Here is a 14,037-nt window from a genome sequence, read left to right as displayed (position 1 = left end):
GCAAACATGATGGCTGAAGCTGAAGGCCATTTACAACATTTAGCTACTATCTTTTCCCTGAATAATATATACACTGTCTGTTATACAACTAGTTTTATAAAGAACTGATCGTGGCTTATTTCAGGTGTGTGTTTCATGTTTTGTTTAGGTATTTGTTGTTAATTAGGTTCTAGGTGGATAAAGCCCCTCCCACAACCAATAAATGTCATGCTAGCACCTAGCCCTTCACCACCACTTTTCTGTGCTGAAAAAAGCAGGTTGCAAAGTACTTGTTCCCAGCAGTGAAACAAAGGGATTAGGTGTTTCCTTGTGGTATAACTAGATTTCCCCTACCAATGCTATGCCATGCTGCTGTTGCACAGCAGGACATTCAGTTGGCATCTAAGAACATCACCATTGTGATTTCTTGAGATTTCCTCTTGATTCGTACAGGAAACTTCCATCTAATGTTATAGAAAGGTGTATACATACTGCTTATGAGTAAATTGTAATAATTGTGAATATGGATATACATTATAAATATGCCAATTAATTGTACCTCTTAAATTTTTATTTTAGAATTCACCACTTTATCAGTACTTACAAGACTTGGGACACACTGATTTTGAAATATGCTCACCATTGTTGCAAAATCCAGAAGAATGCACATCCGAAGAGATTCAAAAAGACATGGATACAAGTGCCATTCAGAAAGTAAGTATTCAGTTTGGTAATTCAGCTACTATATAAACTCTTGTGAAAATTCTCGTCTCTGTTTAAAAATGCATTCACTTTGTTTGCACATGAATGCAATTGAAAACATAGTGTATTATTGTGCAGGAGGTCCAGACCTGCATTTGAATCCCACATGCCAGTTGTTGAGAATTCTAGCTCTTAGGGGCAACTGAAGCCACAAAATGGGCAGTGTTCCCCTTTCCTCTGTTGCTAGAGAATAATCATAGTAAGTGGCAGGAAGATCCAGTTTTCTTCCCTTCTATAGCTGTGGTACCACTTTATTTCAGTCCCAGTAAGTTATAAGATTGCAATGCTATTCACATTTACCTGGAAATGAGCCCCATTGAATTTAACAGAATGTACTTCTGAGAAGACTTGAAGAACATTGCACTGTTAATGTTGTAATACAAATGACCAGCAGTGATGTAGTAATACATTTTGAAGTGCAGGAGTGTATGTACCATACATCAAAGAGCAGAAATATATAGCATAATAACCAATTTATAAGGATTGGCATTACTGCAAGCCTATGCATAGTTTTTTAGAGTAAATTCCATTGAACTCAGTTGTGCTTACTTCTGATTGCATAGGTTCAACTTGTCAAACACACTGAGCTATAACAAAGGATTTTCAGCCAGCTGAAATGTAACCTTTAGTTTTTAACTAGAAATGCAAACAATCGTGTAGAAAAGAGTTAGCACTTAAACTGAAGTAGAAACTCCATCAAAGAAGAGGATAGAAATATCTATCCTCATTTTCCTCATTCTCTGACTTCTCTGATAATATGTCACAAACAATAGCAAAACTTTAAAGCTTTGTTATCATCTTGTTTACTTGCCAGAGCATGAAGGATCCACCAATTAACTTGATGCCCCAGCATATGACATCACAGCTCTTGCTCTGGAAAAAGGCTGGAAGTTCTCTCACATTTCACCTCCATTACGGCACTGATAATTAGTTTCCACCAGGCACCTAAAAATGGCTAAGGCTCATCCAGTGTGTGGAAAATACCTTATTTGTTGCTAGTACATCTCCGTCTGGAAACAACAAATGAGTCAGTCAGGGTTGTGGTCCGATATCAACAGAGACCAGCAACTTGGAGCCCAAAAGATGCACTTGTGCGGGAATGGGGGAGTACAGGATATTTTGAAGGGATGGGAGTAGTAATGGCTGTTTTCCTGTTCTGTTGTTCAAATTCTGCCCTTAATATACTGCTCTGTTGAAATAGCACAACCCAAGGAAGAGGAGGATGAGATAATCCACATGGATTATTTTAACATACTATTTCCTATGATATGTTGCAAAAACAAACAAATTAGCAATGTGAACGTCTTACTTTTGCCCAATATGGTAAATTATTATTATACAGCTTTTAAACCATTTTTTGGCTTTCACTATAATGCATTCATACCTAACTAATGTCCAGTTAATTGCTGTGATGTATCAACACAGACATCTAAATGAGTACCACAAAACATTCAGAGTTTTGAATAAATAAATTTTCAAAACACTGTTGAATTTGTTCAGAATGATCTGAATGCGAGGCAGTAGTACTTCTTCCTAAGGAACCAGAAATGTGTAATTCTGCTTTGGCTCAAGAACACATTATGTTGAACACTATTGATAGGTGAGTATCAAGGAGGATATTATGATCAGTTTCAGTTGCCAGTGTTCAAACTCTTCTGTTATATCATATAGAGTAGGGGTGGAAAACATTTTTGGTTTGAGGGCAACATTGGCCCCTGCGGAATCCATCAGGAACTGGTGGGCAGGATGGTGGTGGTTGTTTTTTACATTCACTAACATACACACCTACACAACATGTATACTCACACCCACACATTTTTCTCCCACCTAGCAAACAGAAATACTGGTAGTGGTGGGGACGGTGACTTGAACCTCTCCTCTCACCCCATGGATCCTAATCAGGATCCAAATTCTGTTTCTTCACTACTATTAGCAATGAGAAAACAGCAATCCCTGCTTCTGGATTGCTGGGAGAGGGGAGAAGTTAAAGTCTCTCACCATGCAATCCCAACCAATATCGCTGTTTCCTTGCTGCTAAGTTCAGCAGGGAAATAGCTTTTTTGAAAGGGATTGCTGGGGGCAGAGAGGATTTAACCTTCACCTATTAGCAATCTTAATCAAGATGGCCGTTTCCCCAATCTGTTCCCCGTCGCCCAGATAATGACTGATAAGTTGGTTGTCAGGAAAAGTGGATCAGGCATCCGGGGGCTGGTGGGCAGAAAGTAGCTGAGGGTCACATGCAGGATGAGAGTTGTCTATATGTGGTGTGTGTGTCTGTCTATACATATACACACAGGGAGAGACATTCATGCTTTGCTTTTATACACATATCTGTATATGGTTCTCTAAATTATTATTATTATTATTATTATTATTATTATTATTATTATTATTATTATTTATATAGCACCATCAATGTACATGGTGCTGTACAGAGTAAAACAGTAAATAGCAAGACCCTGCCGCATAGGCTTACATTCTAATAAAATCATAGTAAAGCAATAAGGAGGGGAAGAGAATGCAAACAGGCACTGGGTAGGGTAAACAGGCACTGGGTAGGGTAAAACTAACAGTATAAAGTCAGAACAAAACTAAAGCCCTGAATCCATTCTAGACTGCTTAGAAGTGTTTTCAAAGAAGATAATTTGAGTGCCCAAATTACAGTGAATTTCAAGAGTGACCTCAGTGTTTACACTAAAGAGGAATGTAGTCCATAAGCTTATGCCATAATCAATGTATTAAGGTACCAGAAGATATTTAGTTTTTACTGCTACAGAGTAACATAGCTACCCCTCTGGAAAGTGAATTTCAAGGAGTCTTGAGTTGTCTGCCCATCTTACAGCAGAATCCTTTGCATGTCTACTGAGAAGTAAGTTCTACGCCGCCCTGAGATCTTAATGATATAGGGCAGGATGCAAATGTTTTAAATAAATAAATAATATTCAGTTCAATGACACATCTGGGTAAATGTATATAAGATTGTAGCCTTAGTTAAGAATGCTAGAGACAGAAAAACAAATAGTTTAAAATAATAATAAAAAAGCAAATTAAAATGGTACTCCAGAAGAGTTGACTTTGTAAAGAAAAGTGTAAGAACTCCAAATGGAAGACCTCCTGAAGTTCAGATTGTTATCCAAACAGTTAGGGCCCCCTCTGCAGTAGCTTTGGGGAGGAGGATAACTGGCTGAGGTCTTCAAGTATGTCAGTATTACAATTCATGTATATTCTGAGCTGAGTTCAAACTGCCTATTGCCCCTCTGGGTTGCAAATTTGGGCAAAAACTGAGACAGCATGGAGTAGCCTCATTCAGAGGATCCAGGTATTATTTTTTATTTTATTACATTTTTATACTGCCCCATAGCCAAAGCTCTCTGCATGGTTTACAAAGATTAAAACACTGAACATTAAAAACCAATATACAAAATTTAAAACCATAAAACGCATAAAAACAGATTAGATACAATATCCATTTAAAACAGTTATTCTGGGTCAGGTAAACACTCAACATATGCTGTTAAATGCCTGGAAGAAGAGAAAAGTCTTGACCTGGCACAAAAAGATAACAATGTGGGCGCCAGGCGAGCCTGATTGGGGAAATTGTTCCATAATTGTTCCATTGAAAAGGCCCTCTCCCTTGTTGTCATCCTCCAAGCTTCCCTCGGAGTAGGCACCTGGAGGAGGACCTTATGGCTACTTTTATTTGTGCAAGTTTCTTCCACTCAGAATTGTTTCTTTCTTAGGCAATTTCTCCTGTTCTTGAGCACTGAAGCTCCCATAGGGAATACATAGAATCATAGAATAGCAGAGTTGGAAGGGGCCTACAAGGCCATCGAGTCCAACCCCCTGCTCAATGCAGGAATCCACCCTAAAGCATCCCTGACAGATGCTTGTCCAGCTGCCTCTTGAATGCCTCTAGTGTGGGAGAGCCCACAACCTCCCTAGGTAGCTGATTCCACCGTCGCACTGCTCTAACAGTCAGGAAGTTTTTCCTGATGTCCAGCTGGAATCTGGCTTCCTTTAACTTGAGCCCGTTATTCCGTGTCCTGCACTCTGGGAGGATCGAGAAGAGATCCTGGCCCTCCTCTGTGTGACAACCTTTTAAGTATTTGAAGAGTGCTATCATGTCTCCCCTCAATCTTCTCTTCTCCAGGCTAAACATGCCCAGTTCTTTCAGTCTCTCTTCATAGGGCTTTGTTTCTAGACCTCTGATCATCCTGGTTGCCCTCTTCTGAACACGCTCCAACTTGTCTGCGTCCTTCTTGAATTGTGGAGCCCAGAACTGGACGCAATACTCTAGATGAGGCCTAACCAGGGCCGAATAGAGAGGAACCAGTACCTCACATGATTTGGAAGCTATACTTCTATTAATGCAGCCCAAAATAGCATTTGCCTTTCTTGCAGCCATATCGCACTGTTGGCTCATATTCAGCTTGTGATCTACTTGTCATCACCTGCATGCTGCTGCTCATTTTCTAAGAAAATAGCAATGTAATTAATTGGTAGCTAGCAATGTAGGCCAAGCACAGTGAACCCATTTCAAGTTAAAATTGTAGGGCCGCTGCTAAATCCTTCTGCTGGTCACATGAATGTACGTTTTGCTGGAAATTCATCAATTTTATGATATATCCTTTGCAACTAGTTGGAATATGCTCAGTGAAGTTATTTTCTGCCTGCCTTTCTCTTCTGCATAGTAGAAAGTTCTGTTTTCAATGGACAGACTCGAGTTCAGCCTTTCCCCAAACATCTGGTGCCCTCCATCTGGTGCTAAAAAATCCCACATTCCTGACTATTGGTGGCTGATGGAAGGGATCAGGTTGGGGAATTCTGATCTAGCTACATGCTAAACAAGAGTCGCCTGCCCATGTCTCTGCAAACTAGAGGCCTTTCCAGTGCCCCAAAGGTAAGGCACTGGAAAACAGGTTGACAAAATTTGATCTATGCATTCTGAAAAAATGTGGCATTTTTACTCAGCTATGGGCATGTCATGTTGCAGTAGAATTGTTCATATAAGCCAATGAGACTGACAAAAATAAAAATTGTTAGAAAAAGAATAAAGGGATAAATAAAAACAGCAGAATACTGCTGGGACAGGTTCATAAAATCCAGTATATAACAAAAAATTGCTACCTACCAGTTGGTCTCAGTGTTTATTTTAAGTTTTTTTTACTTCTGCTTCTGAGACTTTTTCCCCCTGTACAGTAAAACTGCTGAAGAACGCTGATTCATTGTCAGCATTGTACTAAGGGCAGAACGATACATTATGTTCCCTATCCTGTTTCCTTCATTATGCTAAGGCAGGGGTGGGTGGGTGTATTTGCAGGTGAGAAATGGCAGACTCTTCTCCTCCCCTTTCCTAATTCTGCTCTGCAACTGCACCCCACCCAACTGTTTTCCCCAGCTGGACTCCTAGACTATAAAAAACTTGGCTGTGGGGGAGAAATGGCCTGGAGGAGATATTTTCAGGGAGAAACTGACAGACAGAAGGGTTAATCACCATCCTCCTGCCAGTCCTTGCCTGAAAATGCCTGAACCTTGCAGGCATGTATTTAGGAAATGTGTATTTCTGGTATAATATCAAGTTCTTGTATAAGAAAGATGGCCTTATGGTTAGGGATCTCATCCCCGGAATTAAAGAATTTGGATTCTTTAGGTTTTGTCCTGATTTGCAAGTGATTGTGGCTTAAGTGTGTGACTTAAGCATTTCTGTAGTATTTATAGAGAATGCAAATCTGACACCTTGGTATTCTGTGGTTTCCATCCTGTGCATGAACTTTCAAATACTTTCCTTGCTCTTGTAGTTTTGCACAGGACATTAAGCTTCTAGACCTTCCAATGGTACTGGACGGAAATGAAAAATATATTTAGCATACTCTCTGCAGTGAATTGAAGGCTGGCAACACTAAAATTAGAAGTGGGTAATAGTTCCTGTACTTACAAGGGAACCCAGCAGGCTACTTCCCTTTCGTCCTGTAGTATTATTGACGACCACAATAAAATGTTTGTGATTGCTTATTTCCAAAGAATCCATGTTTTGTAATAATTGTTCAATTGAAAGTTGCTGATGATTCTTAGTTCAGTAATGACTATCACATTTGGTGTGATGACATTTGCAGGACAGCTAAAGATTCTCTATGCAGATCTAATGCAGACAATTATTTCTGGATAAGTGTCTTTGGAATGTACCCTTAATTGAAATTGTCCAAAATATGGTAATCACTGGTATACAGGTGTGTCTGACATTTGTAATAATTACTTCTGCTATCCTGGGGCTGGTCCACTTACTTAATCACCTTGGGTGTCCTTAGGGCTGCATCTGGGCTTATAGACAGGTGGTGCTTATGTGCAGGCATTGTTTGCATGAACTGTCATTTTCACATATAAGCTTGTATATATGACAACTGAAATGTCAATGATAATAGCAACAGCACTTTTATTGGCCCACCACCATCATGGCATATAATTTGATATCTATATGTATGCATTGCCCACATGGTTTATATGAGTTCAGGCTGGCTGCAAGCCTAGTGGCATCCTATCTATCTATAGTATTTTAGTTGCTTTTCAGGGATACCCCTTCAGAAAGCAGGCTTACCTGCAAGAGCACAGTTAGATACAAGAAGTGCCAGCCGCAATAGCAAGCACACAGAATCCTTTGCAAAACCGCTTTGAACACACAAGCCAGTTACAAATTCAACTGAAGGGTGCTTTAAACAGAAAGGTCTTTTCTGCTCACCTAAACATCTGCTTAGAAGAAGCTAGGCTAGAGATGTAAAATTGGCAGATATTTTGAGGCCATGGAAAAGAACTGTTTTCCCCCTGCTTTTTTCTGGGGGGAAAATGGAAATTTGGAAAAATTGAAAAGTAACCAATACTTATTTTTTGGTGTGCTTTTGAGATCTAAAGTCACTTTGATGCTTTAAGCCTTCACCAATCTGGTACCCTCCTGAACTTAAGTTCCCATCAGCCTGAGGCATCATGGCCAGTGATCAGGAATGCTGGGCTCTGTAGTCCAAAATATCTGGAGGGCACCAGGTTGTAAAGGGCTGCTTTAGGAACTTAAGTAGTTACCAAAAAATTTCATGGAAATAACAAATTTGGTGTAACTGCCTGTCAAGTGATTGACTGAGGTGATGTTTCTAGTCAAATGTTTTGTTAGCTTGTTTTAATGAAATAAGCAACAGCCTATTTATGTTTGCTGGTTGTTCTTCCAATATCCCACAAGCCAAGCAGAGTTTGACTTGAAGGCCAAGTAATGACAATGTACTTCAGGTTAAGCACATTAACAACTTGCGGTTTAATGGGGTAATTGGAAGGAAAACCTTTCTCTTCATTGGTGCTTTAGGAAGCTCAAATAATAATCTTCCCTCTGAGTCAGTACAAAGCTAGGTATTCATAAGGCTTGTTGGTGTGTTGTCGAAGGCTGAACAGAAACCTAAGTGACTTTAATCAATAAGGCACTTTTCTCTAGAGAAAATGACGTGTTTAACCCTAATTAACCAATTTAATTATATTTGCCTTTGATCTGATCGACCTTTTAGTTTCAGCATTTAGATAGTACTAGTTTATGAGTGCTGGTTATATAGCTGCCAGATTGCATTTTAGGGAGACTTGCCTTTGGACTGTAACTAAGAGTACTTTCTCTAGCTTATTGAAACAGAATGGGATGAAAGGTGTTATGAAAGAGAAATCCTCATGAATACATGAATGCCTCTTAGTGAAAATCCTTCTTTGCAGGTAGAAAACATGAGTGGAATACCTCATTTATTTATATGAATATTTAAGCTCAAATGTTTATTCTGGTCTTAGCATTGCCTTTACATGTTAAAGCGGTAAAATAAATTATTATTTGGGCAATAGATCTTCCAAATAGAGTAATATTTGACCAACACGGCCTGGCTTTTTTGTGTGTGTGTAATACTTGTCATTAACATTCCCAATAGGAATAAAGTCTGAAGATGACATTCCAAGATACATTAAAAATGTAATAGGTTGCTAAAAACTAGTGATATACAATACAGAATACCCAGATTGCCATATTCTTAATTTTCCAAGCATTGGTTTGTCTGGTATTTATGTTTATTCTGATTTTCATTTACTGACCAAATTGGAATAAAAATGTATGCATACAGATTGTTAAAATGGCTTCTTTGAATTGTAAAACATTTTTAGAAATGAATAATATATATCTAGATCAGGTATTAACTGCAAAGTACAACATTCAATGAAAGCCACTTTTCTGGGCTATGGCTATGATCCGAAGGGCTACTTGACTGGTGCCCAGTAAAATGTTTCCTTTTAATAGCAAATATTGCCACCAACCCGCCCACGCTCGTTATATCACAAGTCACCACACTTTCAGAAGAGGTTTGCCATATAGCCTGGATGTCTTCTGTCTAAAAAACAAAAACCCAAATGGCCGTTGGGTGTGTAGAACCAGTTGCACAATTCTTTGGATCCAGGTCTGTACATAATTCCAGTTCATTTGGAAAGGAGTCATTTCAGGTGATATCCTGACTTTCACTGGTATGTTTTACCACTGATTGACACAGTTTCCCCTGAGCTGCTTGTTGTCATTCATTATACCTTCTAGTTGTTAATGCTTTAATTCTAGGAGTAAGAAGGTTTAGTACAATTTCATGGAGTGGTAGTGGGTTACTTGGTGAGAGATAATGCCACAAACGACCAGTTTTCTTATATACCCTGAGAGTGTGGCTTGTTGAAGGCAGGATGCTAGATGAAGTCTTGGTATATCCTTGTGATATAGGGTGGAATGCAAATGTTTAAATTAATAAATATATTATTATAGTTCTTATTTTCCTAAGACAACTGATAGTATTGTTGAAGAAAGGCAATGACAATATTTTCTTTACACAAAAGAAGGGAATTATAGCGCAATTGCACAGGATCATCTTTCCCTTTATTTCTAGTGTTTTGAGGTGAGGGCCTTTGCTTATTTAGCCAAAGTGTATCCATCCATGGACATGAGGAAGATATCAGCAGGGAGTGCCAAAATTTTCAGAAATACAAAAGCATCTTTAGAGGGGATGAGAGGAACAGTCCATTGAGGACTGAGTATGCTCAGGAACCATATGTGACCTAAATCAGAATCCATTTCAGTAATATGTCATAATCCTTTTTTCATTTGGTAAATGCTTCAGAGATTGTTGAATTGATTCTATTTCTTGGATTTCATTAGCCATTTAAATGTGTCCATGATCCTCGCATGGTGATAGACCATTAAAAGGAAAAGATTATAACTTAATATTCACTTTTTGCAGATTGGAAATCAACAATTTTTGTGAACCACCCAGAGAGCTTCGGCTATTGGGCAGTATAAAAATGTAATAAATAAATAAACAAACAAACAAACGAGTCTAAGCTTTGCACAAAAATGTGTGCAACATGCAGTGACAAAACCTCTATTTGATCTTGCGTTAAAAACCTGTTTTTGAAATAGCTTACCAGGCATCGACTTCACATGTAATTAGTTCAGATGGAATAAATTAAGCTTGTTCTTGTGTTTTTAGGACAATGATTTATATTTATGGACTATAATAACTTTTTTCATTCTTTATAGAAAGACGTCCTGTCAAGCCTAGCTGAGAGTTTTACAAGCTGGCTTGCTTTTCTACCATATAAGAAAAAAGATGATATGCTCCACCAGTTGGTAAGCATCTTTTATTACAAACTTGCTCTCCTCCCAAAAAGCTCTCCCTTATTCCCATAATCTTCTGTTTGATTCTGCAATATATATTTTAAAGCTAGATTGATGGGTTGTAGCTTGTTCTGCATATTATATAACAGGCCAAAGTATTTGAAGATCAAACCTATATGAGAAAGAATTATATACTTAAGGTTTGCATGCATTCTGATGTTTTATGAATTGTGACTTTTTGTAGCATGTTAGGAGCACACACATTTCCTTTTGCAAAATTCATTGCTAAATGTTCTCTTTTTTAATAAATATTTCAACTTATTTCCTCAATTTCTTCTTTTGTGAATTTGTTCCCATTTTTGCAAATAGAAATGTTCTTGTCAGCTTGATATATCTTCCTCCTAAAACACTCTAGATCTCCTTTAATCTGGAAATTGGGACAGATCTCTCAAGAGCAATCAGTGGCTTCTGATAGGTATTGCTGGCTGGTTTACAGCCAGGTTTAATTAATAAACCCATCTATTTTAAGGAGTTATTTTTGATTAGAGGTACTATAGTAATAAGTTTATATGGCTTCGTATTTCACTATCAAGCTATAGTTAATTTCAGCAAGCTATTCATATAGCAGAAATGGTTTAGGAGTAAAGAGAAGCTAGGTGCCAGTTATTGATAAGTTTCCAAAGACTTGCGAAGCCTTTGGCACAACCTGTAGTTTCCATGCCCTACTTAGCTCAGTCTGCAGCTAAGCCAAAGCACATTCAACTAAAATAACGCCAGCCTGGGGCCAGGTTTGAGGGTGGCCTAGGCAAGATGTATTCCCTGTCCCTCCGCAGTGGTGCCTCCCAGGTGATTCTTCCCCCACCCCCTCTCCATCAAAACTGATCTCCCTCCACTTCACCTTCCTGCTACCTCTGTCCTGGTTGTTCTTCACCTATCCTGTGAGCTTACCATATTGCAGAATGGGGGTGGTACTGGCAGGAGCAAGCAACTAGGAGGTTGCCTAACTATACCAAGTACAGACATCATACCTGAAATAACTGTAATTTGCTTCCCTGCTTTCACTTCACTCCTCTTCCTCTGTTGTTTTCCGTGTGTTGAATTTTTGATTGTAAGCTCCTTTGGGTAGGGACCTGTCCTCTTGTACCCTTGTGAAGCACTATGCACACTCATGACACTGTATGCATAAGAATAACAACATAGAAACCTTTACATAGCGATAGAAAAGTGTTTTTATTTGGAAATGCTTGTGTATGTGAATGCATTGATACTATTTTTCTCATCTCTTCCTATTAAGGATGTTGGCTTTCGCTCAGAGGCTCTCTGCACCATCCTGCAACAGGAAGTTCTGCTGCAAGAGGATGTTGAACTGATTGAGCTTCTTGACCCCAGTATCCTGTCTGCGGGGCAGCCCAAGCAACAGGAACATGGACACCTTCCAACGCTACGCTCCCTAGCAACTCCTAATATTTGGTATTGCCTTGAGCATGCTATATGAATACATGGCCTTCCACTGAATAAAAAAGTTACTTTATGATTTCGATAATTTATTCTCTGTCCTAACTCATGGTTCTGGGATTGGCTTCACCTCCATGTGTTCCTTGTTAACTTGCAGAGCTATGTTATACAAAAGTATTAATTTGTATAGTATGCTGCAGGAGCATTCTCCTTGGGCCCATGGCACAAAAGTTTGGAGATGGTTGCCCACAAGCATCTGTGCACCTTGGTTCTATTAACAGTGGACTTTATGTCCTATCTTGTATTGATCCCCATTGCTCTGACATTTGAACAGCCTTCACTATTCACCCTTTTCTAAAGGAATATTTGAATACACTTCCCTCTTTGATCATGTTGTTTTGGGACTAAGAACAAGAGTGAGCCGTGTTTTACCAATTCTCTTCTTTGTCTGGACTTTTTTATATTTAATTGAAAAAGTTTGGTTCTCCTAGGCTCACTATGGAGCAAAGTTGGGCAACTTGTACTCACCCCTGCTATATGGGTCTTGATATGGAAATTACCTGATATTTAGTTTGTTTTAAATGATTATATCTGTTTTTCCTTTCTATTCTTTTAATTACTAGTACTGTATATGCAATAATCTTGTCAAGTCCGATATTTCAAAGGTTAGCTTTTGGTAAAAGTAATGCAAATTTCTCACAACTCAAAATGAACAAGAAAAGAATTGGACTTATTAGTTCATTCTCGGTGATTGGTCTTGGCTTCAAATAGAATGACTGTTCTGTATTCCTGCAGAGACCTGTATTTTGAAACAATTTTTCAAAATAACAATTTTGCAAACACACAACAGGAACCTCAACTGAGCAAAGCTTGCTTTTGGGCTTAATTGTTATATGGTTTCAAGAAAAATAATGAGCAAGCAATTCGAAAGACTGCTTACAAAGAAGTCTTTTAGATTCAGCTTAAAAATGCACACAAAACACCTTTAGAGTGTGATGTTGAGGTTAAATTAGTCAAAATCTGGAAAAACAAAACTATCATAACTGGAGGGCTTGGTTCCCTAAAGAAAATTCCTTTCTCTGCTGTCCTTAAAACTAAAAAAACATTGTTACTACTCTTCTTTGCTGAACAATTTCGCTTTTGGTCATATATTTGAAAAGGTAACCTTTTTCAATGGGTGCATTTTAAGGAAGTTAACACATACTTCTGTATAAGTTATTTGACTTTATGGTCTTTATTAAGAGGAGTGTATTTTTAATTGGTAGATAAAGAAATTAAACCTTTACTAGATTATATGGGGACACTCTAATTTGGTCTGCAAGTTAAAGTCATTTACCTATACATAAGAACAATGTATATTCCTCTTTCATGGAATATCAACCGCATTTTATCATTAATTTTGCAGTCTGCACTAGTGGTTAATCTCAAAATGAGGTTATCAGAGGCAATAAGACTATACACTCCAGTTGCTGGAGAACATGGGTTATGGTGTTGTTACACCCATATCCTGCTTGTGGGTTCTTAGTTGAATATTGTGTGAATAGAGTGCTGGAATAGATGGACCCTTGGTCTGTTCCAGCATGGTTCTTCTAATGTTCTTATGTGCCTAAGTTTACCATATTGCAGCTCCCCAAATCTAGGCAGCCTGATTTGCATATCATCCATTTAATGAAAAATTGGAATCCAAGTTAGCAAATAATAAAAATGTGCATCAGCTGGCATCCTGGTAAACTGGTAAATATAATACATATAAGTGTGGCCTTATATGTTTTACAGGGATATTTCATTACTGCTTGTCTTCATCAGCATGCTGATTATGCTTCCTTCTTTATGGAATGGATTCCTTGGATTGGTGTGGGGAGCAGGACTGTTGTTATACGTAAGCTTGAGAGGTTTGGACATGTTGAGGACAGCCAAGTTGCAAATGTCCCTAAGAAAATGTCATCTCCAACTCGAAGAAATGGTGGCTAATTGCCGAGCCTTCACTAACCTTGTGAGGAAAGCTCTACGGCTCATTCAAGAAACTGAAGTCATTTCCAGAGGATTTACTCTGTGAGTTTGAATTTTAGGTTATTTTATGAATTGGTTCACACATACAGAAATACCAGTCAAATGTTAAGTTAATAAATAGTGAAGAAACCTTTCCTTTAAATGTTTAAATCTAACATTTCCCCCCATTTATTTGT

General features: G+C 38.4%; 2 protein-coding genes across 5 annotated transcripts in view; both read left to right on the top strand.

Moving 5' to 3' along the window:
• ELK3 (ETS transcription factor ELK3) overlaps nucleotides 1–14,037 on the top strand; it is a 409,974-nt gene that overhangs the window by 3,230 nt on the left and 392,707 nt on the right. The gene's annotated exons all lie outside the window — the stretch shown is intronic.
• VEZT (vezatin, adherens junctions transmembrane protein) overlaps nucleotides 1–14,037 on the top strand; it is a 40,238-nt gene that overhangs the window by 9,201 nt on the left and 17,000 nt on the right. For all 4 annotated transcript variants that reach the window (XM_063133764.1, XM_063133763.1, XM_063133762.1 and 1 more), the window contains 4 exons: nucleotides 559–693; nucleotides 10,319–10,408; nucleotides 11,691–11,866; nucleotides 13,628–13,903. In XM_063133764.1, coding sequence (XP_062989834.1) covers nucleotides 559–693; nucleotides 10,319–10,408; nucleotides 11,691–11,866; nucleotides 13,628–13,903 — 677 coding nt within the window. The remainder of the gene's footprint in view (nucleotides 1–558; nucleotides 694–10,318; nucleotides 10,409–11,690; nucleotides 11,867–13,627; nucleotides 13,904–14,037) is intronic.

This window comes from Elgaria multicarinata, chromosome 9 (assembly GCF_023053635.1).
Source record: "Elgaria multicarinata webbii isolate HBS135686 ecotype San Diego chromosome 9, rElgMul1.1.pri, whole genome shotgun sequence".
In the NCBI taxonomy this organism is placed as follows: domain Eukaryota; kingdom Metazoa; phylum Chordata; class Lepidosauria; order Squamata; family Anguidae; genus Elgaria; species Elgaria multicarinata.
This window is presented reverse-complemented; position numbering and strand designations above follow the sequence as displayed.